Source organism: Bipolaris maydis (assembly GCF_028858645.1).
Source record: "Bipolaris maydis strain C4 unplaced genomic scaffold PSV08scaffold_14, whole genome shotgun sequence".
NCBI classification, from domain to species: domain Eukaryota; kingdom Fungi; phylum Ascomycota; class Dothideomycetes; order Pleosporales; family Pleosporaceae; genus Bipolaris; species Bipolaris maydis.
This window is the reverse complement of record NW_027093870.1, coordinates 320,661-345,040: the sequence shown is the minus strand read 5'-3', so window position 1 is coordinate 345,040 and position 24,380 is coordinate 320,661. Positions and strand designations below refer to the sequence as shown.

Sequence of the window (24,380 nt, the reverse complement as noted above, 5' to 3'; positions counted from 1 at the left end):
ACTATGGACGTAAACAGGTCACCATGGATGATTGTGCGAGCTTCCCTTCACCTCACATTCACTTTGTTGTTGTTCAAACTGGTGTCTATTCACTGTAATTTTGTCTCTCATTCTGTTGTTTTGCTTATTGTTCGTGAGACATTGTGTTCCGCACTCTCTTTGTCAAATACCAGACAACAAGTCTCAAACACCCATACGCCTTTTACAAAATCATCATATCTGCACCGTCACACACATATCAACATATCTTCTTTTGAACGCGCAACCCTATCTGAGCAACACCACGTATTACCACATACATCACCCTGCCCAAATTACGACATAAGAAGAAAGAAAAATGCTGGGATTCATTTTCCAGAACGACGTGTTTCTCGCAGTCATTCTTAACGTGGTCCTCAGCTTCCCAAGCCTCCGATACTTCTGGGATCCAGCCACAGGCTTGACATTATCTAAGCAACGCGCTTCTATCCCAAGAATCGGCGCAGCCCAGACTACGACCTTTCCCCCGCAACCGACTACATTTACGCCTATATCGACCTTGCCCCCGAAACCGGTTACATTGACGGAAACCATCACTCTTATAGTGTATGATACTGTTCAAGGGCAACTTACGTGTACATCCACTGTTACTGATGGCCAACAAGTTACAACACGGGCGCACTACCCAACTGACTCAGCGACACCACCTGAAAATTCAATACACTATTGCACCGAGGTAGGGCTATACGAACCAAAAAGCAAATTCCAAACATGGCCCGACTGGGCGATGCTGTTTCTACCAATTACCCTCTTGGGCATGCTGTATCTGGCGTTCAGGTCAGGCTTTGTAATCACCAGAGTACCTGCAGTTGAAGGCCAAATTGAGGAGATGAAGATCGACCCCGGAGAAGACAAAAAGTCGAAACGGGAGTGGGATGCTGACGCTCGCGATATGTCCAACGAACTGGAAAAAAGTAGGCAAGAAATGCAGCGTTTGATGGAAAGCGTTGAGAAGCGAGATGCTATGCTCAAGTGCCTCGGCGTCTTCAAAGACAACGATACGGCACCCGATGAAGAGAGCCTCGAAGAATTGGTGAAGAACAGAAAGGAGTCACTCGAAGCCAACGAAAACAGCTTACGAATGATGCAAGCGGATATCACAGATTGTTTGGAGAAGATCAAGGGATTGGAAGCCGAGAAACCAAAAATGGTAGAGGATATCAAGAATCAATGCGACCAGCACTATGCGGTAAATGTCATTCCCAAATACCAACGGTCCCTCGACGACAAGCAGGGCGAGATCAAATATTGGCGCGCCGCGTTCTTCAATAATGAAAAAGACGAAGCTATGAAGGAGAACTACCAGCTCTGCGAAGATAAAGAAGCCGAACTTGCGCAGCTCCGTATCCTACCTGCGCAAATCAGCGACTTGGAACATGACCTCCGCGATGCTACGAAGCAAATTGAGACTCTCCAGCAGGAAAAGAAAGACCAGGGTGTTGCGGATAGAAGGCGATGGATGCTGGAGAAGGACGATTTGTGCAAGAAACACGCCGAAGTCACCAAAGCGCTGAGAATCGAACTCAAGGAAGCCAAGAAGCTGTCGAAGGAGACTTCGAGAGCGCAGCAAGACAGCAGCGCGGGCAGTACCGCCGACAAGAAACAGGTCGAGAGCTTGAAGAAAGAGCATGAGGCCATGATGGCTGAGGCTTCTAATCTTCGAAAGCAGATTGAAGATGTGAACAAAATCGTCAGTGAGGTTGTTCAGGATTTCGAGAAGGTGAGCAGCGAGCGTGATGGTCTTAAGGAGGCTCTGGAAAAGCTGGGGACGGGGAAGGCGGTTGAGGAGAAGGCAAATGAGAAGTAGCAAGATGGGAATGGAGTTTTGCGTCAAAAAGTGACTAGTTTCCAAGGGGCGCAGGTTATGTCTTGACATTCTTCAAAGGTTTTCGGAGTTTTCGGTGGTACTGAAAAAGGCATTGCACAGAAATGGAGTGACTGGGTTAGGTCGTTCATTATTCCATTAGATGCTCTAAGCAAAAGAAAATAAAAATGTAAACTACGTAACGTCAATCCAAGCGTGCCGGGACGCACGGTGTAACGGGACAGTTTCTCTTCTGGACCCTCGAATTTCCCTAAGCGTTCTCGAATACAAATAAATACAACACGTGTCTATTCTAGAGGCCTTACTCTCTTAGCAAGTCAATCTCTAACGCCACAAAACATGTCGTCAACCGTGCTGTCGCTCCCTCTATCAACGTTGTCCCTAGACTCTCCCCTAACACACCCTTATCTGTTTGCGATAGTACATATTTGCAAAAAAACTGAGTGGGCCAGAGAGAAAGCCGAAAGAGAAAAGATTAAGACTACCGCCACGCAAGGTCAATTTAGATTACTACAGGCACGTTCTAGTCGTGCGATAGAATCGCTATGGCCTTCGAGCGTCTGTAGACACGCGCTCGACTCCTCGCTTGAAGTTGGCCTGATACTGATTGCTTCTGGCTCTTCATGCTGGAACAGCTGTCTCATCAGACTATCTGCCGGGCTGAACATAAGTGCGGGTGCATAGGTCTGTATGGGTGTGTGGTGGGCACGCGGTGTGAACGAGACGCGAGAGGCTTGATGTGGCAGCCTAGTAGGACAAGGGCGTGGTGGCCGTACCGTGTGCTGTAGAGGTCGGCGTAAAAGGAGGAGAATGGATAGCTGTACAGCTCTAGATGTCTTGGTGATAGAACAGCCTTCTTAAATGCACGAGCTGAGTCGAGGGCGCTGTGTGGTTTTCTTAGGATGGCGACGGCATCACACGAGGCCTTGGGAGGGGTAGTTGTAGCTTTGTGCGCATGTAGAACGCCAGCCACAAGGCTGTAGAGTAGCTTTAGCTATAATAAAAGCGTCTTTAGCGTTGCGAGCTTAATAGGGTAGTAAACATCTGAAGCGCGTTGATGTTGCCTAGCCAATACTAACACAGGACGGGAAAAGATGAACCTAAGCGCGCCGTACCGTGCGAGCTTGCTAGTGCTCTAGCAGCGAAGTAATTGCACTAATCATTAAATGACGTAGGTTCGCCTTGTACACGTCTACACTGTATCAATTAGAGGTATCTCTAGACAGCGTAAACGGCGTTAGCGGCTAAGGTCGCGCTGTAGTAGTGGGGTTGAGCATCTAGCCGTACAGACTTGTTGAAAGCCGCCGGCACGCGCCACGGCTATTCTTAGTAGGTGAGCTGCTACGGGTATAGCATCGAATTTGTTACGATAGTATACGGCAACATCTAAGCACGTTACTGCGCGCAACCTGTATGTTAAGAGACATTAGAGAGGTCCGACACGCGGAACGCTTTTAGCGATCATCGTTTTTATTTGCAAAACTACTAGACTGTATGCTTCTTAGGCTAAAATATTCTTTATATCTCTAGGATACCTTATTTAAGAACTCTCCTTTCTAATAGACCTTCTAATCTTTGTATACGTCCTTTACATTACGAGAAGATAGGGGAGTATCGACGAAAGGTTAATTAAAAGCGTTAACGAAACAATTAATAGTAAGGCTAATATTACGAAAATTTATACTAGAGGTTGATGACATAGAATGGAACCAGCTCTAGAACATTGACTTGCCGACTATAGGTCAACAATCTTACAAATGAGAGACAGCGAGACTTCAAAGCAAAAACTGTCCCGTTACACCGTGCGTCCTGGCACGCTTGGATTGACATTACATCCTCGTATCTAAAGCTTCGTTTATGATGTCAACTCGACTAACTACGTAGTGTACATCTGCGAGCACTGCACCACTCATCGTACTGTACCAATTTAGAGACACCAAGACTTTTAGTACACTCTGCCACTTTTATTCTTTATGGGCAAAAGCTTTAGGCTAAGTATTTTGACATCTCCTGTATCTAGACATACCAACTTAAAGTTTACGGTTACGTTAATATCACAATTCTAGGTTCCAAAGAGACCTATTTAGGCTGTATCTAGCACTGTCGTTTTTGAAGATGTTAGAAACGTCATATAAATAATTCAATACGTTCTTAAAACACTTCTTAATACGCATAACAATTAGTTTTAGTCATCTTGAGTTATACCTCGTGATTAGGACGTAGGTGGCGCATATTTTATCAAAATCGCCACCTCGCGCTGGCAGGTGGAAGGCAGCTATCCAATTAGAACACTTAGCGCGTCTGGTTTTCAGTGCGTTTCTGGAAGCTTCTCACGCCACCCACGTGCCTTCGTGTCGAACTTCTGACGCGTATGGGTATATATGTAGACGCGTCTTCCTTCACGTTTACTGCATCCGCACTTTCGTTTTGTATCTCAGACCTGGCTTTCGGTCTAGCATTTCTCTGCGAAAAGACGATAAGATGGGCCATTACCATATCATTCCAGCGGGTGAATTCTTCAGCTTTAGTCCTGAGATACGCATTCGCAAAAACCCCGCCATAGAAGATATCGTAAGCGAGGCTAGGAAATGGATTAAGGAACACCCTGAGAAAGGCGGAAAAATCAATTGTCAGAAGTATCCAACCTCTGACAAGGAGAGATATGGGCACTTGGTTCGCCTTATAGGAGTTAACAAGATGCATGCTATGTTGCGTGAGTTGAAGGATAAGACTGGCCGTTGCGACCTTATATATTTCAAGATGGTATGTCCCTGCTTATTTAAATATATAGAATTGTGAAGTTCACCAAGACATACCGATAGAAGAAACAATGGCATGTATTGGATAGCATGCATCCATGCGACATGCTTGCGTATAACGATAAGTTCTGGATGAAGTCCTGGGATCAGAAGTATAATTACAGGGGTGGTCATAGGCTAAGAAAAAAAAGAAGCTGCATCCCTATCCAGATGGGAGAGGATGATTTTTATAATCTCTCGGGAGGAAGTAAGTTTGACTGTCAATGCTCAGAAGATAATTAATTAAATAAGATGTAGATTGCGAATATTGTAAAGAACTAAAGAAGCGATTTTATCGGCCTGAACTAGAGGTTGAGAAGGCCGGCGCTTAGTAGCATGGCTTGAGTGAATCAAGACGCTTAGAGATTAAGTTTCCATTGGATAATTTTAGTCATTTAAACCAACACTGTAGCTATTTTTCTTCTTACCTAAGGTGTGATATTGCTCCGAGCTATGCCTAAATACCAGGAGCCTCAAGAAATGACATGTTTCCCGGTGCTTGTGCTGTTTAACTTCTGTCGCTTCTTGATGATAGATGATTCACACCCACACCAAACTCCTGAACTATGTTTTCGTCCTTTTGCCTACTTTAGCCGCTAAATCGAGCGACATGCTGGCCCTTAATGTATTTTCTGCATCTGAACCTTTGTTATATATAGTGCTTAGCAAGTTGTGACAAAGTTAGCACCACACGATAACCAGGGGTGGGGCGCCGCATTCGACAGATCAAGCCTAGCATCACTAGACCATGGGATCAGTAGTAATACTGAGCTTTCATACAGATCGTAGGATGGTTGCAAGAATACTCTGAAAGCTGGCGGCTTGCAGCCACTGGCAATGTGTTAGATCTAAGTGGGTACAGATTTTGGTTGATCCGGCTTCGAATTCGAATTTACCACTGCGCTATACTACCTTACAACTGTGAACTTTGGAACCCATTCCATCCCATCAAGTCTAATGCCTTCGGCTTTCTCACTTCCCGATTAATATTGTATCTGGATCATCGGAAGGCCTTATAATTGTGTCAATCAACCCACCATCATCACATAACTGAATCGCCAGTATTTCCAAGACACTTGATGGCATGCTATCTATAATTTCACGCTCAATTGGAGTCCTGTTTTGGCTTGTTAGCGACGAAATGCAAATGTCTGAATATATGTAGTAAAGATAGTAAAGACAACATACATCCTTGAGTAAAGAACCTCCTTATCTGTCTTCACCTTGAGTATTTGTTCTTGCATATCCTGATCGATTTGAAGCTGCAATTCTAGATATGCCTTGTCCCATTCGTGCTGGAAAACCCTCTTTAGCATTACGATTAGCTTTGGGGGCAATGCGTTTGGTATGCTGTTGACCTCGCACGCGAGGGTTTTTGGATGCTCGGTATATTTCACCATGAAAACATCGCCGTAGTAAAAACGCCTTGAAGAATCGATGTGGTCAAGGCCAAGCATTCGCTTGATGTACTCGTTTTCTGGAAGATCAATGTTCTCATTCCGATAAATCCAATAGTCCCCTTCGATCATTTTGATGGGTTGATCATGAATATTGAAGCATCTGAGTTTACGGTCAACGTGGTAAGCTCCCCAGTATTCACGAAAATCAGGCACGATGTGAAGGCCGAGTTCTGGGATCCAGCGTTTGGACTTTAGGGACTGGACATGAATGGCAATGGGTACCAGTCTGGGCTCGCTTCCGTCAGCCGGTATCCGAAGTACCTGAACCGTCTTCAGTTTCGGACCAAAATTGTCGTCACTTTCATCTGGTTTTTCTGCTGGCATACGTGCGGTCTTGCTTCGTTCGTGGGCAAGATGCTCACGCTTCAGCTTAGATGGAGTTGTACCAAATAATACGTCACCCTCAGACATACCAACAGAAGACTCCGCTATAGCTGGTTGGAGTATTACTGAACCGGCAGAAAGAACTCGAAGGATGTAGCTGTGGGTTTTTATTAGTGCCGCAGCTATAGGTAGACCAACAATGGACGCTGCAGAAGCCGGGATAGACGGTAGTGTCCACAGCGGATATACCTTTCCGTGAGACTTCCGAGCACGAAAAGCTGGGGTACGTTTGCTATCCATGGAAAGTCTGACGTAATTTTGGAGAAGGTCGTTGCATAAGAAACATGGCTTCTTGCTGGTCCCAATGTAACCGTGGACCATTTGCTGCCACTTTAACTCGGACTCCAAACGTACAAGACTCTGCATCTCCGCATGGACTCGTAACTACGAGGCACCTTGGTAGCGCTGAATATGGCGACCTTTCGCGAGCTGCTTACGGCGAATTTTCTTCGCTAAGCTTTGCACCTGCTCGTAGAACTTGCTTGCTTCAATGCCTACTTTGTGAGGAGAGTCTACCGGTTTGCACTTAAGAGATCTAAACTTGGGAAAGCTGAGTGCAGTTGTCTTGAAGCACTTGTACGTAGCATGGAGCTGGCTGAGCATTAAAACTGCCCTGAAGACTTTGGTAAAAGAAGGTTTTTTGAGTTGATGTGAGTCAGCGCCCCGCAGCTCATAGGCTAAGTCCACTGTTTCCCTCAGGGTAGGGATGCTTGGGCTATTGCTGTATGTTTCACAGAGCTGGAATAGGCGTTGAATTGGCCCGGTCGATGGGTCGTCCACGTCTAGTCCCGAGACATCGACTTTAGATCGACTGACCTGAGAAACATAAAGCTCCAGCCTGAGACGGGAGTACCCGATAAGCCCTTCTTTGTCTGCTCGACTATCCCAAAGAAGATCTTTCTCTTTCGAAGGAGCTCTACCCGTCATGGATATTACGCGAAGCCAAGTCTGTAACCCCCCTAACAGTTTGCGATCGCGCTCGTCAAGGCCTTCGTTCTTGGCCAAAAGAATGGTTGTTGGATGCTGGCAGCTGGGGTTGATCCAAGCTGCAGCAGCTACATGCTTTGCCGTGGATTGTTTGAGGTGTAATTTGGAGGTCTTTTCGCGCGCAAGCACTTCTGACAATCGATCGAGAAATTTATCTTTGAGAGTATGCGCCGTCGCTCGATGAAGCCTTTCGCAAGCCACCGTTGTTTGCCAGTCATCGTTGATATCCTCTTCACCTGAACTATCATCGTCGCCTTCGGGAAGTATAGGGGTAGGTTGACAAACAGATTGCTGCTGCGTGTAAATAGCAAACAGTGCTGCTGTGGCCGCGAAAATTTCCTCCTCGATCCGTGCAAGATGCCATACACTGCTCATAATTGGCAAGGCTATTGATGAGATGCAGGATGGCAAGGCTGAATGTCGAATGCGATTCACAAGGTCATGGTCGGCATGAATGTGACGCAGATTGAAGACGTACAGAGCGCGAAGACTTTAGTTGACGTTGAGGCTATAAGACGCGTTGCGAAAATCTGCTTCGATGTTAAAGCATGAAGAGTATGTTAGGACACTCCATAGGGCATACGCATGTGCTGCTGTCTTTCGACTAGAACCTCTTATTACACATAGCAACCTTTACAGGCGGTTAGATTTAAGTAATGTAGAAAAGGCGATATAATAGAATAACAAATACGCGCAGAGAATTTCGATCCGCTAGTGATAGAGGCAGATACATGGTAGAAGTTGAGATGATATGAGTTGGTTGTTCTTGGCAAGTGTTGGCTGTACTACATTGTCCTGTTCCCATGCCCCGCCTGCGGCGCTTATTAGACGTAGTAGTATGTACACAACCTGTATCACACTCCGATATAATAATATTGCACCACGACGATCACGTAAACTACAACGATATTTTGTAAAATTTCTAAGATGTGTGCTCTACCTTTAAAGAAAGAAAAAACAAGGGTTTACACACCTAAAGGGAACCAGATACCACTTTTAACCGATGAATTGTCATCAATTCCTATCATTTCGTTGCAAAAATATCTAAGTACTATAATCTAACATCATTGCAGTCTTCTAAGCTATGTCTAGAGCTCTAATAATGCATTCCAGCGAGCTTAATTCCCCAGTTTCTCAGCGATAATCTCCTCAGACAACTTCCACAGCCTCTCAGCCTTCTCCTTATCAACCGCCCACGCAACCGGCTCCGCAAGCTGATTATCCTCCAACCACACCCCTTTCTCAGGATTCAATCCAGGGTCTGTAGCCGCCATCAAAATCGTCGAACTCCCCTGATCAATAGTCTTGGTAAATGTCTTGTCAGCTAACTCCTTCTGATCTTCAGACAACGACGCTACTACCCCTAGCGCTGCTGTACTTCTCACCCTTCCTGGATGAAGTGAGAACGCAAAGATCCCCTCCTTGGCAAGCAATGTGTTGAGCTGGACCGTGAAAAGTGCAGTGGCGGTTTTGCTCTGCCCGTACGCAACGAAGACGTTGAATTCTGTGGTTTCTGGGATTCCCGTCACATTAGTGAGGAGGTCCCAATTGGGCCTCTCGTCGGCGGCGAGTTTCTTATCGTGGTCAAAGTTCCAGTCGCTAAAACGGAAGGGGCTGAAATTGATGGCCTCACTGCCTACAGGAATGATGCGGGTCGCGCCAGGAGGGTTTACCTTGGCGGCCGCAAGCAGTCGTGGGAGGAGCAGCTTGGTGAAAAGAAAGTGGCTCAGATAGTTGGCGGCGAGATGCATCTCGATACCGTCGACTGTGAGTTCACGCTCGGGGCTTTCGAACATGCCGCCAGCGTTGTTGACGAGGATGTCGATTTTCTCGATGGATTTATCACCAAGGATTTCGTTCGCAGCACGGCGGACGTCTTTAAGGGAGGCGAGGTCGAAAATGACACTGAGGAACTTTGTAGATGGGTATTCAACCGAGAGTTCTTTGGTCACGCCTTCGACTCGGGCTTTATTGCGTCCAGTTGCGATGACGATAGATGCACCTCCGTGGGCAAATGCGCGAGCAGTAGCCTCGCCAATACCTCCAGGGGAGACACCAGTGATGAGAATTGTTTTACCAGTAATTTGGGATGAGTAGGCTTTGGCGATTTCCAAGCCGCCAGTTTCTGCCGTGAAGGATTTGCTGGTAGTCATAGTTATCTAACTGATAGATGAAGGAGTTTGTTGAAATAAGTTTTCTTTGTCTGGATGGTAGTTATTGGAGATGTTGATACGATTTTTGTAGAAGAAATCCCATAGCCTTTATATTCGCACTCTCCCTCCCTCATATTCGAGGTACCTAACTATATTCATGACATCACTGAAGCATTGAGATGAGAAATCCGTCTTCGTTGTGTATTCTGACCCTGTTCCCCCGAATGTCAGGAATATGAAACCCAAATTGTTGTTGCGCAACGTACAAATCCTCCACCGCTTAGAAATCGGCTTATGAATTTGCCAAAATTCATGATAGTTCGGCCTGATGTATTTCCCCTTTCTTTTCTGACAAATATTCGAATGCAGTTCGGCCTGATTGATTCCCCGTTTATTTTCAGACCAAGAATTGCACATTGGGAAAACGGGCCAATAATTCGCGCGTGCGGAAAATGGACGAAAATCGGCCCATGGGAAAACACCGAAATAGTGGCGGATGCCCGCATCGCATGAACAACTTCCCACGTTAGCACTCACATCTTACGCGTTATGAGTAGGCCCCTGCGATTTAACATACTTCTTAGAGCAATTGCTAGATTTTGTTTAGAGACCCTAGATCTCGTGCAAGCCAAACTGGTCGAAGTCGACCGACCATGACGAGCGTTTCTGGTAAGGCGGCTCACATCAAAGGTTTTCTTTGTAAGTAATGAATTAATTACTATGGCTTGAGATGAACTTAGATAATGGTTACTGCAAGACGACTATTTACATATCTCTAAGGTGCAGATGTGTCTTTCAAAGGTTTTGTCTAGTAACACTAATCTTGGCGCTTCAGCGCAACTCTTCTTAGCGTACCCTGGCTCTGCTCTACCTAGGCCATCACGTGCCACCTGGCGTGGAACAAACGGGCTATGGAACGACGTCAATCTGAAAGAACTTGCTTCAACCGAAAGGTTTCAAGAAGATCCAGTTACAGTGTGGAGATTTTACGGCGAAAGTTTACTCGAGGCGTTGGAAGCGAGGCCAAATGCGGCACATCATGCGTTGGCGGCACTTGCTAATTGGCATCACGGGTGACTGACTATCAATCAAAGCGTTGATGGTACGGATAGTAGCGTGGAAGAATCATGCGGTTGGTGCGCTAATAGGAGTTCAGGCCTTCTCGAGCAAACCGGTCATTCAATGTCAAGGCTACTGAACATTCACGGCACACTCTAGATTATTTGGTGTACTGCATGCGATTATTCTATTAACGTTTACAAGCCGCAAGAAGTCCCATTCCTTCTTTCATTATCCAACACTGATCACGAAGCACGCTCAGTCGCGTTATCTGACCTTCCACATTGCCCCCAATGTGCAAATCTATTGCGCCCAGGAGTTGTTTGGTTTGGTGAGAGGCTGGCTGCTGGCACGCCAGATAGTGTTGATGAATGGATGTCAAAAGAACACATTGATTTGGTGATTGCGGCTGGGACTAGCTTGCAAGTTTTTCCAGCTGCAGAGTGGGTAAGTACCGCACGAGCGTATGGAGCATCTTTGGCTATCATTGATGCGGGAGACCATGAAATAGTGGAGGAATTCGATGAGAAATACTGGTTCTTCAAAGGAAATATCGCGTTTGTTCTACCAAAGATAGTTGATATTCTCAATTCAAGAAATATTTGTATTACACTAATCTCTCTATACATCGAAAAATTCCATACAAGAAATATTCTACATGGTAAAATCAAGGGGTTTCATTACGCAAGCCCAAAAAAATACAAAAGAAAGCAATTGTCATCCTCATCGTCAATCCAACCCCCTCCAACTCATCTTCCTCAACTTTGGCCCATAAAACCACAACCCAACGGGCCCCACCAAGCCCAGTCCTAATGTCAAAAACGCCAACAAACTATTCCCCCACCCCAAACCCATGCTCTCATACATCTGCGGCGCAAACAGCGGAAAGCTAAATCCGCACATGGTCCGCATAAACGCACCTACGCTCGCCGCCGACGCCGCATACCGCGCTTCATACGCATCTGTCGTATACGCCTGAGAGCACTGGAACCCAATGATGAGACCCACAGCCACAATCGCAGCACCGATGTTTGGCACGATCCAGTGGATGTGGTAGTGTGCCGTCCAACCGTATATGAAGAGCCCGATCGGACACAAAATGCCTGCTATGAGCATGGGCGGGACGCGGAATTCAGGGAGACCTTCAGTGAGCTTGTAGTAAGATTTCATGCGAGCGTAGAGCTTATTTGCAGGTTAGCACACGTACACCCAACGTAACGAAAAGAGAGGAAGAGGGAAGGAAACATACCCCATCCATGAGCGGATGCGAAATCTGCAACCCAACCATAAACCCTGCACACAACGAGAGATAGTTCAAAGATGCGTTTCCAACACTCATACCGTACGCCTCTTCAAACACCAAGGGAAACGTCGACAGCATCAAATACATAACCCCATACAAAAACGCGCGATACAGCGACGGCGCCTGCGTCGCCGGATGCGTCAACATCATGATGAACGGGAGCACCAACTTCTTCTTCAGAATCCTGCTCATGCGGTCTCCCGTCTCGAACTCGGTGCGGATCACAACTACATTCCCATCCTGCATAGCAGCAGCAGCAGCAGCAGCAGTAGTAGTAGTAGTAGTAGTAGTAGTAGTAGTAGTAGTATCGCGGCGCATGGCTTTCGCTTTCTTAGCCAGAATAGCCGGGGCGAAGGTCTCTGCGAGGAAGAAGAGCGCAGTGAGCTGTACGAAGACGGTGAAGATGGACGTGGCGTAGAAGATGCAGCGCCAGCTTGCGGCGGTGGAGATGTAGGCGCCGCAGATGGGCGCGATGCAGGGTGCGAGCCAGGTGAGGATGCCGTAGATGGCCTGGCCTTTGCCGCGTTCTTCTTTGCTCCATGTGTCTGCTAACACGCCACTACACAACTATTATTTTTCCTGGTTAGACAAACATGCACCAGCTAACAAGGCTGGCATGTTACTACTGATACCTCGAGAGTGGCGTTGCGACTTACAGCTTGTGGCGCCGCGCCCCCGAGCCCGCTCAGCAACCGGAACGCAAGCATCTGCGGCCCGGTTTGTGCGAAGCCGCAGCACGTGTTGAAGACGAGGTAGATGAGGTTGGCGTACTGGAGCACCGTCACGCGGCCGTAGATTTCGCTCAGGGGGGCGAGCACAAAGGGGCCTTGGGCGTAGCCCAGCAGGAAGATTGTCATGACGAGTTGCCGCTTGAAGCCTTCTTCTATTTTGAATTCCTTGCCGATGGCGGGTAATGCGGGTGTTACCATTGTGGAGGAAAAGGGCGAGATGAAGGTAAAGAGGGAGACGAGGATGGTGGTTATCCATTTTTGTCTGTTGCTCCAGTTGAGGGGGTTGTTGGGGTCGTTGGGGCCGTCCCAGGTGACCTGTGAGGTTTAGTTTAGTCGTTGTTGTATGAAGACTGATAGACATGTAACGTACGATAATCTCCCTACGTTGAATGTTGTCCTCCTCCTCGATCAGATGGCCAGCGTCGTATCGTGTGTCCTGGTTGTCGTTCTGATTCCACTGTCGGAACAACAGCTCAGTGCTTAGGATCGAATGATCACTACGTTCAAAAGACCATCTCGGCAGGACAAGGGCATCTTTTGACTCGTCTGAATCGACAGAAGGATGTCTGAGTATCTTGTATTTAAGCCCCATGAATAACAGTAGCGAACGACAATATAAAAACGAATGTTGGGTTGTATGGAGATAGATGATGGCAGGGTCTACGAAATGTAATGCTACCTGCTCATCATATAATAAACCATTCATCCCCGTCTAGGCTACTACACAACTACTATCGAATTACAATATAAAACTTTGAGGCAGTGTAGCAAGGCATCCGGCCGTGTCCTGTACGGGCAACAGCCACATACGTCCCAAAGTTGACCGGAAAGCCAGCGAAGACTCCCCTTAGCCTGAATGCCACGCTCCAGACAACTGCATCAGCCATGATTAGTGCCGGCAAACCTCAGGCTGTGTGGCATATGCAGGCAAAATGTAAGAATAGAAACAATGTCGCGTGAGGGCACAATAGCAAACAAGGGACTTCACGTCATTGCCGGCCAATCGTAATACAGCGGATACTCCCATGAGACGGGAGAAGGCGGCATGGGTTATGTCGTGACAGCCTCATGGAGACGTCAGCGATACGGGCTGTGTCTATAACTACTGTGCCAAGAAGGGTGCATCTTGGTAGTCTCGCTAAGTTGCTTGGTGAAGGCACATGAGATGACTGCCATTGGCCCGACCAACTACGGTCCAAGAAATAAAACTGGAGATGTCCAAGAACACTGGTACGCGGGCCAATGCAAGATAGAGGGGCAAGACTACCGTTGAGCGGCCAAAGCATCGCCGTAGAGGAGTCTTATGATCTTGGGTCAAAAGGGCTATGTTGTAGTCGTCATGCCTGGCTGTGCTACTTGCTATGAAGCTGCAGGGGACCAAATTGCAGCTTCTTACATTGGACTAATTTGCGTCTTGGTTGAGGTGGCGCTGCTGTGCTGGTCTTGAGGCTTTGAAACAACAATTCCTTAGGCGTTATCTCGTGTGGTGTGGTGCAACCAGGAATGGGACCAGCCTGTGGCCTGCATTCTTGTAATTTGGAAAGTTGCAACTTCAGGCGAGCAAAAGACTCGAGACAAAAAAGAGAGCTATAAGTAAGCCGTATGCCTGACGACGGAGATGATATCCAGCAACGGATATTCATTTCACTCGCTCTGTATCCACGCACCTTCAACTCTCGTTGCAACAAATAAACACTTCCACGATACCCCTTTTCAATTAGCGATACCCCAGTTACTCAATTTTTACCTCCCTACTACCCCCAAAAATGATTATGAGTCCTCCTCTATCCATGGAGTCCTTCGCTCATGCTGGTGAGCCAGCAATTACGAGGCGTCTACCTCAACTGCCGCCGCTCCGTTCGCTCAAGACATTCAACTTACCACGGGAGCAAGTGGACGAACTCGTGCATCCCACCTCAGCCGTGTCACAGACTCCCACTTCAGAGCTCTTGAAAGGGCATCCACTCCGTGTCCTGATAGCCCCGTCGGGTTTCAAGGAAAGTTTGGGCCCAGAACAGGTTGCTGATGCCATCGAAGCAGGCATAACCAAGGTCTTGGACAAGGGTTCCGTCATACTGCGCAAGCTACCTCTGCACGATGGCGGAGAAGGCTTTGCAAAGGCACTAGTGGCGACTCATGATGGAAGCATCGTTGAGGAGTCAGTCTTGGGTCCTGTCGGCGAACCTGTCGAGTCTCACATAGGCTTCATCGGTGCCAATAAGGAGACGGCCGTATTAGACATGGCCGCTGCAGCAGGCCTCCGTCTTGTCCCCAAGCATTTGCGCAACCCGACTGTGACAACTACTTTCGGTGTCGGACAATTGATGAAAATAGCACTTGATGCAGGATGCACCAAGATCGTCATTGGGTGTGGAGACTCGGGCACATCTGATGGTGGAGCCGGCATGCTCCAGGCACTCGGTGTCCGTCTTATAGATGTAGACGGCGATGACTTGCCCATGGCAGGTGGTGGTCAGTCCTTGTCTCGTCTAGCCAGCCTGGACTGGCGCGGTATTCATCCTCGTTTGCGTGAAGATTGCCGTAAGTACATACTCCAAGCCCTGAATACGGACAGACAATTAATTCAGTAATAGCCGAGAAGGTGCAGATAGAGGCTGTGTGCAATATCAAAAACGTGCTGTGCGGTCCCAAAGGGGTTGCGCGAGTCTACGGACCGCAAAAGGGCGCTACACCTGCTCAAGTCGACTTGCTGGCAGCAGTACTTGAACAGTTAGCCCTAGTGGCTCATACAAAACTAGGAAAGGACATTTCCCATAGCCCAGGGAGTGGTGCGAGTGGCGGCCTTGGAGCAGCCTTGATGCTGCTTGGCGCTCAGCTTCGTGCGCGTGGCGAGGCTATCAACGAGTATTTTGAAATTGATCGTGTTCTGGATCAGCAATGGGACTTTGTCATTACCGCCGAGGGAAGCCTGGACTTCCAGTCACCAAATGGGAAGGTTGGTCGACTTGATTCTTGTCGGTTTGCAACCTGGCTAACATGAATAGATGACGACAGAGATCGCCCGCCGGGCAAGGCGGAACGGTGCGCAAGTAGTCGCATTGGCTGGCACTATTGGAGAAGGGGCAGACGGCTGCTACAGTGCTGGCATCAAGGCATTCACAAGTATCCTCAGAGGTCCCTTGTCGCTGGATGAGGCAATTGTGCAGACGGAGGCTTTGGTCAAGGATGGCGCTGAGAAAGTGATGCGCATGATACTGGTGGGATTGGCCCTTGGGCGAGGTTGGTGAGGGAGGCGTCCTTGGTGCACTGCCATGATCAAGGGTGTTGGCGCCTTGGTATGACCGAAATGCGATGACGTGTCGTGTGTTGTTACCAGTACTCTGTATCTCTTTGCATGTTTGATTGATGCCACTCTGATTGTGTAAATAGAAGTGTGTCGTTAGAAGGATGCCCCATGTTTTTTTGTTTACTAAACCAATTCATACTACTAGCTTCAACCCCAAATCGCATCAAGCCTGCGCAGCAGCGAAACCATTACCCTATTGTCTTAAACCGAGTTTACATATGTATGTATGTGCATAATGATGTGAAGTTAGTCCTTATACTCCACCCATTTTATTCCCATGCCACTATATCCAGTCTTGCGGGCTCTTTAGGCCCTTCTGTACATCAACGCCCTCCGTCTCCTTGGCCTTTCCATTCACACTATCCATTTCAAATCCTGCAACCTTTTTGTATACTCTGCCAATTCCCTCAAGTTCATCTTTGGGAATAACGTCGTGTACGTTCTTGAAACCATCTGGCGCTCTTTCCTCTGCTAATTGGAGCACGTGATCTGGACCATTGGCGCGATTCGCCATGACAATCTTGGCTGTTGGCGGGAGTCGTTCAAGCTCGTAAGCCTTGAGCGCACCCTGAATATCCGAGGTGTTGGAAGAAAGGTGTTTGGCGAGCGACTCGGCGTCAAGGATGGCTTGGGACGCGCCATTGGAGCCAATGGGGTACATGGCGTGTGCTGCATCACCGAGAAGGGTGAGACGGCCAAAAGACCACGCCTCGACTGGATCGCGGTCTGACATGGGAAACTCAAACACCTTCTCCGTGCTGTCGATGAGATCCTTCATCTCTAGACCTCCACATCTCCATGACTCAAATGGCCCTGCGAAGATATCCTTTTTCACGGCTTTGGTCCAATCTGTCTTGGGCGGTGTCAGATCCACGTCGTCCTTGGCGCGTATTCTGAGCTCCGCAATCCAGTTGACCAAACTCTTGCCCTTGTCGGCAGACCTTTGACTGATGGGATACGCAATGAACTTTTGGTCAGCATGGCCGGCCCAAACCATGCTCGCGCCCGTCAGGTACGGGTCGCGCTCGATACATCCGCGCCACAGCATGCGTCCGGAGAATCGAGGTGGTCCCTCATTAGGGTAAAGTATCTTTCGAGCTGTCGAGTTGATACCATCTGCAGCGATCAAAACGTCACCAGTTACACTCGACATATCCGCTGGTTCTCCGTCTCTTCTGCGCGAAAAGCGCGCTGTAATACTGTCATTGTTCTGATCAAAAGCCGTAAAGGCATGGTTGAGATGGAGCACATCTTCTCCAAGACGCTCCTTCACCGCACTCAGAAGTAACATCTGAAGATCTCCGCGATGAAGCGAGAACTGCGGGACCATGTACCCTGCGCTAAGGCCTCTGGGCTCGCTAATGATAGAGTCTCCATGTCTGTTGTAAAAGTTCAGCTCTTGTGTTTTGATGCCTGTTTTCTCCAAGGCCTCTAGGAGACCTAGGTTGCGCAGTATCAAGACAGCAGAAGGCTGCACGTTAATTCCGACACCCAGTGTTGTGAGAGTCGACGACGCTTCAAAGATCTGAATGTTGTTGAAGCCAGCGGAATGGAGCGCTAACGCGGTTGTTAGACCGCCGATACCGGCGCCTGCAATGAGGATTTTTGGCTGCGTCCCTGAGTGTAGAAACGGCATGGTATCAAAATGATTCCGCAAGGTATGTATAAAGAATGGGTAGGAATGGTGTCAAGATCGAAAAAATCAGCAAAGGGTTACGTTCAAATAACTCTCGCCGTTTGCGGAGATTGCCAGTTACGAGCTTTTTACTGCCGACATTAGGTGCCGCGGCTGAATCCCTAGTGCAGTGTAACACGTAACACGGGCTACCATTCACTCCGATGCGGAGGTAAATAATTTACAGTTATTGGTTCGGTCCGGTCTTACATATTCTATTATATAGAGTGTAGTAAAGTAAAAACGTTTTTAAGCGACTAGTAGAGTAGAGTAGAAGCTAAGATTAGCCTATAGTTAGAGTTTATAATTACTTAAAATCCGTACTGTATTTAGTGAAGAAAGTAAGGGCCTGTTTGGTTGCGCGGTTGCGTTTTGCGTCTTTGATACCTATTCAGGTATACTAGAGCTTTGGCAGAGGTTACAACAGGGAGACCTAGCTAGTGCTGCGGTTTGACTTTTCTGAATCGGGATAGAAGATAGAGGGGCGGTGTAGCTAGCGTTTTAGCATTTTAATTCTCTATCACTTTATTATTTTAAGTTATCTATATTATAGTAGACTTACTATCAAAGATAGGAGTAGTTTTTCTCTAACTAACGCCTGCTTATCGCGGAGACTATAATACCGCAACTAATAGGCTAACGCTTTAAATAGTAGCTAGGTAAGTTGGCTCTTAGTAAATAACTGCGTATCGTTAGCAGTAACTGCTAACGCTGCGGTAGCTACTACACTAGTTATAGCTATCGCGATAGCTTTTTTAGTAGTTAGTGTTAGGGAGGGCTCCTGGCGGAGCCGAGCACGCAGCTACACGCGCCTACCACGCTGCCAAAAGGCAGGCACAAGACAGCAAAGCTCCGTTGTTGTCTGCGTAGCTGATACTTAAGCTTACGTTCGGAGTGTGCCGTGATAGTTAGTTTTTAATATATTAGTACTAGTAAAAACGCAGCTAACCGCTGCCCCCCTTGCTGCTGATTAGAATCGCGTTTTGACTTTTCCTAACAGAGTATGCGACATAGGTAAGATAAGCACTAGACATAGCTTTTCTTACTAGAGCAATTAATACTAATGAAACGCTGTAAGGACTGATGCTTGAAAAACGTACGTTTTACCAAACACGATAGCGTTTCTGGCTGCGGTTTAAAAACGCAGCCTAAATCCGGTAATTAAAACGCGAAACGCAAAACGCAACCGCGCAACCGAACAGGCCCTTACAGTTTTTGGTTCGGTCCGGTCTTACATGCTCTGTTGTGTGGAGTGTGGTGAAGTAAAGACGTTTTCGAGCGACCAGTGGGGCGGAGCAGAAGCCGAGATTGGACTGTGGTTGGAGTTTACGATTGCTCAAGATCCGTACTGTATTTAGTGAAGAAAGTAAATGGCAGAGGTGCGAGGTTCGAGAACGCGACTTGTCTAATACCATTCATACATCAATCTAGCCCACCCCGATGACCTATTCTGAAACCTCGAGACACCCAAAAAATCTTAGTCAGGGTTATTTGCAGAAGCTAAGGAGCGTAGTCCTCATTGCCGTCTCGGTCAACTCTAACATATTTGACCTTGTCCATACCGTGCGTGAAGCGGAAGTGACCTATAGATGGGCACTTAGTGTTACATCATAGTATCTGGTTAAGATGTTTGCTTACATTTGTCTGCAAACGAGCAATACCCTGTTTCGCGTTCCTGAGGACACTGGTGTCCCAGATCTAGGACGACAATCTTAGCATGTTTGGAAAGGCGACTGAGAGGCTATTGAAGACGCTTGCTACTGGCGCAATACTTACAACAGTCAATGTCTTCGCAATACCTGTTCTTACAGGGCAGGGTACGTGCTTTATGCCGCAAAACATTCAACTCGGCCGTCGGTAGCTTTGGCTCGTGCTGGAAATGGCAAAACTTTCCATTTTCACACTTCCCATGGAGATACCTGCGCGTTTTGTTAGCATTGCACATGCGGCCGGCGTGTTATGTCGCGTCTAGTACATACCAATTGTTACACAAATTCTTGCGCAGCTTCTTCATTCGCGTATCGAGCGAAATGACGGCAGCGGTGTCTTTTGGAGGAAGCGCTTCGTCCAGTCTTTGCTCCGCTTTGTTGTAATAAGCATATTTCTTCTTAGTATTCTTCTTATTATTAGGCGCGATCGAGACACTGCCCTTTGGGGGAGCGCCGGTTTTGCCCACAGTGGCTACGAAATAAATGTCAGCACTGTCGTTTCTCTTTCACAAGAGTACCGTGTGATGCTTGCATGCTTTAGAAAACTCAAGGATGGAGTGCGAAGCGTATGCAGCGTGTTTGCATGAAGTCACTTACCCCAAGATGGGTCTCTATTTGACTCGTCAGGCTCCACGACCGCTGTTGAAGCTACGCTAGGCGCAGGTGAAGCCACAGATGCTCTTGAAGTAACAGAAGGCGAGCTAATGGAGTTGGTAGTAATTGGGCGAACAACGGGTTGTACTGGGGGCTGTACTGGGGACTGTGATGGTGCCTGATTAGCAACATTGACAGGCCGCGGATTTTCAGGCAACTGCTCCGCTCTAAAGACGACATCGAAGCGAGTGCGTCTGAAGTTGGTCAACGCATTGAAGCCTGAGTATGCTGGGGTAGTCTCGAGAAGGGTAATGCGGCTAGCTTTGAGCAAGTTGTGCTTGAAAGGCTCAAAGTTTAAAAGATAGCCTGCGTCGTGACAGCCACCGAAGATCAGGTGCCGACAGGTAGGATTGTCAATAAAGACGCGAAGCGTTTCTATTATTACGAGTCAGCGTGTGCGGCACCTGGCAGGAGTATGGCCAATGATACCCTTAATCTTGTGGTCGGCTCTTTCCTTGCCGTGACCCACGTCGACGATACTAAACAAAGGCTGATTTACATTGAAGTGCTGGACAAAACTTCGTAAGTCTGAAGGGGCACGTAGAAGGCCGACCGAGGCCAGCTTGATTGCGAGTTTATCGAGACTTAGATAAATCTGGACCACAATAGGCCAGTTGCTTGAGTTGTTGTACAGCGAGGCAATGTGGTCGCGAATCGCATGATACAAGCGAGAGGCGGCTTCGGAGCCGCCGTCAGCATCAGCAGCTTGGAGCAGAGCATTTTGAAACTATACAAAGAGTGTTAGCAGCTGCTTCAACAGGCAGAAACCAGTAGAACAACAGCCGGCGCTAGCATAAGTAGACGGTCTGTGGATGACTGCCGCTTTTGGTAAGAGGCGAAGTGTAGGCAGACCTCAGGCACATACTCGTTGACTCGAAGCAAGTGCCACAACAATAAAAAAGCCAATAGTAGGGGATTTACTTACAATGGCCCCATCTCCATCAATAAGTGCCAATACAAAGGAGCCGGCATCCTGTTTGGAACATGAGAAGGCAACTTGACTAGGCAAGGCTGACTTTGCAACGTACCAGCTGACGTTCGCAGTCGGCCACCAAGGCCAATTTCTCTTCAAGCGTCTTTTGATAGTTTCTCCGGTTATCTCTTTCACTCAAGTAGTCATTCTTCAAGTCGGCATACTGGTCGGACAAAGCCGCGTATTTGGCTACAAGCTCCTGTTTCTCGACGGTTAGTGAGGAAGGGCAAGGGTAGGGGACCGTGGACACGCGGCTGGGCAATGGCGCAACGCACGCTAACAAACTGTTCTCTCGCTTCGTCTGATGCGCGGAATCTTTGCATATGCTCCTTGAAGCTACTGTAGTGGATTGGGTCAGACATTCTGGCGCGCACCTAGTGGTCGATGGCGGTTCAGAATGGGGAAGGCAGCACTGTCTAGGCGGGCGTGCCTTGGGGGTGGGCGACAGTAACGGAAGGGGGACTAGGGTCTTCAGGCAGCCTCGCTTTGCTTGTTCGTGCTGCGGCCAACGCACAATCGGTTGCTCAGGAACAAGGCGCGGGGCAACAAACTCTCACGATGCCGGGCCGATGCAATGCTGGTGTTCGTGGGTGAGCGCAAGCGCCCGTCTATTGCCCAGGTGTGTGGTGTAACGTACCTCTCAGCATGGCGCAGTCATTTTCACGCATTAGGGTGGCTGCAGTGGGCCGGCCGTGAGCAGAGGCGTAGGCGAGTGTACTTGTTAGAGAGATGCTTGTCGTCCAACGCACTCGGCGACTCAGCAGAGACGGCTGTAGTGGCCTGCTGTCCTTCTGGTTGCCCCGCTGTAGTGATTGTTCTTCGTAATGCTAGTAAAACTGTCATGAGCCGATTGCTTGGGGTTTGCTCTCTACCAAGCACGAGGCCGAGGCCGCAGCAAGGAACTGGCTGCATCGACTGCCAACCGCTCGGGTTGCTGCTCATGGCGTAGAGTGTGGTGACCGCGGCCTGTACTTCCGCCATGTTTGCACGTGTGCCAAACGGCGTTCCGGTCTGGAACGGCGCATGCCGTCGTATTGTTCGCTTTCCTAGTATGTCCTCACCCACCAACCTTCCCCGCAATGACGCCAACTGCCTATCATGAAGCTCACCAGGAGCCACCAAGAGCCACCAGACTTGTAGCACCCCCCATCGCACGAGCAACTGAATGCTGCGCGTCCATCCTCGGCTTCTCCACCCTGTGCATAGCTTCCGACACATCCCCAAGCATCATCTTCAACCCTTTGTTCCTCTTCGCCGCCACGCATCCACAATGGCGACAGCCAAAAAAGCACGTACTCACCCACCCTACGAACTGCTGTACTGGCCAGGCATTCCTGGCCGCGGCGAGTTCATCCGACTGGCCTTTGAGGCAGCCGGTGTCTCTTACAAGGACCCCGCCAACGAGCCTGACGGACGTATGTATGCTCTGCAGCACCTCGCCTGCAATCCAGGCTAACCTTGTTTTGAAACAGCGGGTGCGCAAGTCGTCGCTTCCTTGATCAAGGATGCAGATGGCAACCCACCCGTCTTCGCCCCACCTGCGCTCAAGGTGCCTGGCGAAGGCAAGGATGGTGCGCCTCTGCTCATCTACCAGACCCCGGCCATCCTCTCATATCTCGGTGACAGGCTGGGCCTCGCCGGCGAAGACGAGGTGGACAAGATGACCGTCTTGTCCCACACCCTGACCGCCCTGGATCTCAACAACGAAGCCCACGACACGCACCACCCTGTGGCAGTGTCCAAGTACTACGAGGACCAAAAGGACGAGGCCCTCAAGAAAGCCACAGACTTTCGCGAGACCCGCATTCCAAAGTTCTTTTCTTTCTTTGAGCGCGTGCTGAAGGCCAATGAGGCCCAAGGACAGGGCAACTTCCTCGTTGGCAGCAAACTAACCTTTGCCGACACTACCCTCTGGCACGTCCTGAGCGGCCTCAAGTTCGCCTACCCCAATGAGCTCAAGGCTAGAGAGAAGGATTACCCTTTGCTGTTTGCTTCCTTTTACGATAATGTGGCGCGGGCAAAGGGGGTCAAGGAGTACCTCGAGAGTGACAGAAGACTGCCGTTTAGCATGGGAATCTTTAGATACTACCCGGAGCTTGACCGGTCTTAGACACACCATCACTGCCAAAGCACAGCCATCACACTAAAGAAATCAATTGCAGTGGTATCTTGAAGAGGCGCCCATTACAGGCTCATGTCATCTCATTCACATTCCTTTTTGATGCCGGTACATGATGCATATCCGAAGCCCTGCCGTACTCCTGAACCATGTAGATATAACGAGACCTTACCCAACAACCCGTCTACACTTAGTAGTCGGTCTGCTGGCTCTGGGGGAACTCGAAGTTGACACCCTTGCCAGTGAGGCGCTTGTAGACCTCGCTGTACGTGTCGAGCCTGTAGTCGACACCACCGCGCTCCTTCTCGTCGAGAACAACCTTGAGGATCTTGCTACCGTCCTCACGGGTACGGAGACGCTTGCCAACAATCTCGACAGGGTAGACAAGATCGGTCAGGATAGCGTCGTGGACAGCAGTGAGAGTTCGCGACTGGGGACGCTTCTGGGTCTGAGAAGTGCGCGAGCGGTTGGAACGCTTGGGGCGGGGGAGAATGCGGCGGGAAGCAACGATCAGGACGTGGCGGTCAGAGAACTTCTTCTCGAGCTCACGGGTGAGGCTGGATATCGTCAATACATGTTTCGGTAGAGCTTGTCGTGAAAAACATACCGCTGCTGGGCCTTGTGCCAGTTGGAGAGAAGAGGAACTGGGACGAAGATGACAATAGCCTTGCGTCCGTGGCCAACCTCGATCTAAGAATCCTGGTGTCAGCGTATTGTTGCTGCCCAGTGCCCACCGCCTCTTCAGATTGTAGGGTATGGGTGTAGGTGCGTGTACTGGCGACGCTCGAGAGCGCATCGTCGAAGGATTCGGGTCTATCATACCTCGCGAGCAGAGACAAACTGCAGAGGGCGCAGAGAAGCCTTCAGGTCAGGGACATTGTTCTCGAGGTCAGTCAACGCCTGTCGCATGTGTTAGCAATGCTGCCGCCAGTGCGCACAATTGAGCAGGGTCACTTGCGCTGGCGATGCTGGTCTCGATCTCAGAAGGGTTTTGCCTGGAAGGGCTGTTGGGCGCGATCTTGTTCAGCGAGTTGGCGGACATTTTGACGGCTTGATGTCTGGTCGGAGTCGTTGAAAGTTCGTGATGTCGACTCTTGATTTTCAGAGCAGGAGCGTGGGTTGCAAGCGAGGCGCTAGTCTACTTTAGCGCCAACTGCTGCCGGCGGAAGGAGCGATGCGACCAGACCCACACAGGCACCGCCAA

The 24,380-nt window shown here is 48.9% G+C and overlaps 9 protein-coding genes across 9 annotated transcripts; 3 read left to right on the top strand and 6 right to left on the bottom strand.

Annotated features, from left to right (window-relative positions):
• Window positions 1–337: 337 nt before the first annotated feature.
• On the top strand, window positions 338–1,846 carry PSV08DRAFT_250984 (uncharacterized protein; the record flags this gene model as incomplete). The annotated part of the gene is made up of 1 exon (XM_014225062.2): window positions 338–1,846. One exon carries the CDS (start codon window positions 338–340, stop codon window positions 1,844–1,846), a length of 1,509 nt encoding a protein of 502 aa, XP_014080537.2.
• A 3,478-nt stretch (window positions 1,847–5,324) lies between these two features.
• PSV08DRAFT_229502 (uncharacterized protein) lies at window positions 5,325–7,941 on the bottom strand (the record flags this gene model as incomplete). The annotated part of the gene is made up of 4 exons (XM_014225060.1): window positions 6,944–7,941; window positions 5,851–6,883; window positions 5,639–5,779; window positions 5,325–5,493 (listed from the first exon to the last, which is right to left on the bottom strand). Exons 1-4 carry the CDS (start codon window positions 7,866–7,868, stop codon window positions 5,325–5,327), a joined length of 2,268 nt encoding a protein of 755 aa, XP_014080535.1. The 5' UTR covers window positions 7,869–7,941.
• Window positions 7,942–8,491: 550 nt separating this feature from the next.
• On the bottom strand, window positions 8,492–9,646 carry PSV08DRAFT_365280 (uncharacterized protein; the record flags this gene model as incomplete). The annotated part of the gene is made up of 1 exon (XM_014225059.2): window positions 8,492–9,646. One exon carries the CDS (start codon window positions 9,644–9,646, stop codon window positions 8,612–8,614), a length of 1,035 nt encoding a protein of 344 aa, XP_014080534.1. The 3' UTR covers window positions 8,492–8,611.
• Window positions 9,647–11,434: 1,788 nt separating this feature from the next.
• Window positions 11,435–13,331, bottom strand: PSV08DRAFT_380312 (major facilitator superfamily domain-containing protein; the record flags this gene model as incomplete). The annotated part of the gene is made up of 4 exons (XM_014225057.2): window positions 11,435–11,887; window positions 11,955–12,575; window positions 12,665–13,054; window positions 13,110–13,331. The coding sequence occupies 4 exons, from the start codon at window positions 13,329–13,331 to the stop codon at window positions 11,435–11,437; spliced, it is 1,686 nt and encodes a 561-aa protein (XP_014080532.2).
• Window positions 13,332–14,505: 1,174 nt separating this feature from the next.
• On the top strand, window positions 14,506–16,088 carry PSV08DRAFT_365279 (glycerate kinase; the record flags this gene model as incomplete). The annotated part of the gene is made up of 3 exons (XM_014225056.2): window positions 14,506–15,280; window positions 15,334–15,695; window positions 15,745–16,088. 3 exons carry the CDS (start codon window positions 14,506–14,508, stop codon window positions 15,985–15,987), a joined length of 1,380 nt encoding a protein of 459 aa, XP_014080531.2. The 3' UTR covers window positions 15,988–16,088.
• A 46-nt stretch (window positions 16,089–16,134) lies between these two features.
• PSV08DRAFT_208771 (uncharacterized protein) lies at window positions 16,135–17,778 on the bottom strand. Its single transcript, XM_014225055.2, has one exon. It carries the CDS (start codon window positions 17,680–17,682, stop codon window positions 16,330–16,332), a length of 1,353 nt encoding a protein of 450 aa, XP_014080530.1. The 5' UTR covers window positions 17,683–17,778; the 3' UTR covers window positions 16,135–16,329.
• A 1,324-nt stretch (window positions 17,779–19,102) lies between these two features.
• On the bottom strand, window positions 19,103–21,628 carry PSV08DRAFT_14146 (uncharacterized protein). The gene is made up of 9 exons (XM_014225054.2): window positions 21,333–21,628; window positions 21,113–21,256; window positions 21,010–21,057; window positions 20,514–20,811; window positions 20,028–20,459; window positions 19,701–19,902; window positions 19,498–19,640; window positions 19,360–19,419; window positions 19,103–19,304 (listed from the first exon to the last, which is right to left on the bottom strand). Exons 1-9 carry the CDS (start codon window positions 21,417–21,419, stop codon window positions 19,222–19,224), a joined length of 1,497 nt encoding a protein of 498 aa, XP_014080529.1. The 5' UTR covers window positions 21,420–21,628; the 3' UTR covers window positions 19,103–19,221.
• Window positions 21,629–22,188: 560 nt separating this feature from the next.
• PSV08DRAFT_208768 (glutathione S-transferase) lies at window positions 22,189–23,652 on the top strand. Its single transcript, XM_014225053.2, has 2 exons — window positions 22,189–22,472; window positions 22,530–23,652. Exons 1-2 carry the CDS (start codon window positions 22,223–22,225, stop codon window positions 23,165–23,167), a joined length of 888 nt encoding a protein of 295 aa, XP_014080528.2. The 5' UTR covers window positions 22,189–22,222; the 3' UTR covers window positions 23,168–23,652.
• PSV08DRAFT_365275 (ribosomal protein S7e) lies at window positions 23,105–24,262 on the bottom strand. The gene is made up of 4 exons (XM_066093091.1): window positions 24,135–24,262; window positions 23,999–24,076; window positions 23,784–23,866; window positions 23,105–23,733 (listed from the first exon to the last, which is right to left on the bottom strand). Exons 1-4 carry the CDS (start codon window positions 24,216–24,218, stop codon window positions 23,367–23,369), a joined length of 612 nt encoding a protein of 203 aa, XP_065948190.1. The 5' UTR covers window positions 24,219–24,262; the 3' UTR covers window positions 23,105–23,366.
• Between the last annotated feature and the right edge of the window lie 118 nt (window positions 24,263–24,380).

What these genes read in the sequence shown, in the direction of transcription:
- PSV08DRAFT_208771 (XM_014225055.2), bottom strand. Translation starts at nt 17,682, where the DNA reads ATGCCGTTTCTACACTCAGGGACGCAGCCAAAAATCCTCATTGCAGGC.
- PSV08DRAFT_14146 (XM_014225054.2), bottom strand. Translation starts at nt 21,419, where the DNA reads ATGTCTGACCCAATCCACTACAGTAGCTTCAAGGAGCATATGCAAAGA. An exon ending in CCGACTGCGAACGTCAGCTG is followed by an intron (nt 21,058 to 21,112) that starts GTACGTTGCAAA and finishes TGTTCCAAACAG; the next exon opens with GATGCCGGCTCCTTTGTATT. An exon ending in TTGATGGAGATGGGGCCATT is followed by an intron (nt 20,812 to 21,009) that starts GTAAGTAAATCC and finishes CTCTTTGTATAG; the next exon opens with TTTCAAAATGCTCTGCTCCA.
- PSV08DRAFT_208768 (XM_014225053.2), top strand. Translation starts at nt 22,223, where the DNA reads ATGCTGCGCGTCCATCCTCGGCTTCTCCACCCTGTGCATAGCTTCCGA. An exon ending in CGCCAACGAGCCTGACGGAC is followed by an intron (nt 22,473 to 22,529) that starts GTATGTATGCTC and finishes GTTTTGAAACAG; the next exon opens with CGGGTGCGCAAGTCGTCGCT.
- PSV08DRAFT_365275 (XM_066093091.1), bottom strand. Translation starts at nt 24,218, where the DNA reads ATGTCCGCCAACTCGCTGAACAAGATCGCGCCCAACAGCCCTTCCAGG. An exon ending in TCGAGACCAGCATCGCCAGC is followed by an intron (nt 24,077 to 24,134) that starts GCAAGTGACCCT and finishes CACATGCGACAG; the next exon opens with GCGTTGACTGACCTCGAGAA. An exon ending in TGGCACAAGGCCCAGCAGCG is followed by an intron (nt 23,734 to 23,783) that starts GTATGTTTTTCA and finishes GACGATATCCAG; the next exon opens with CCTCACCCGTGAGCTCGAGA.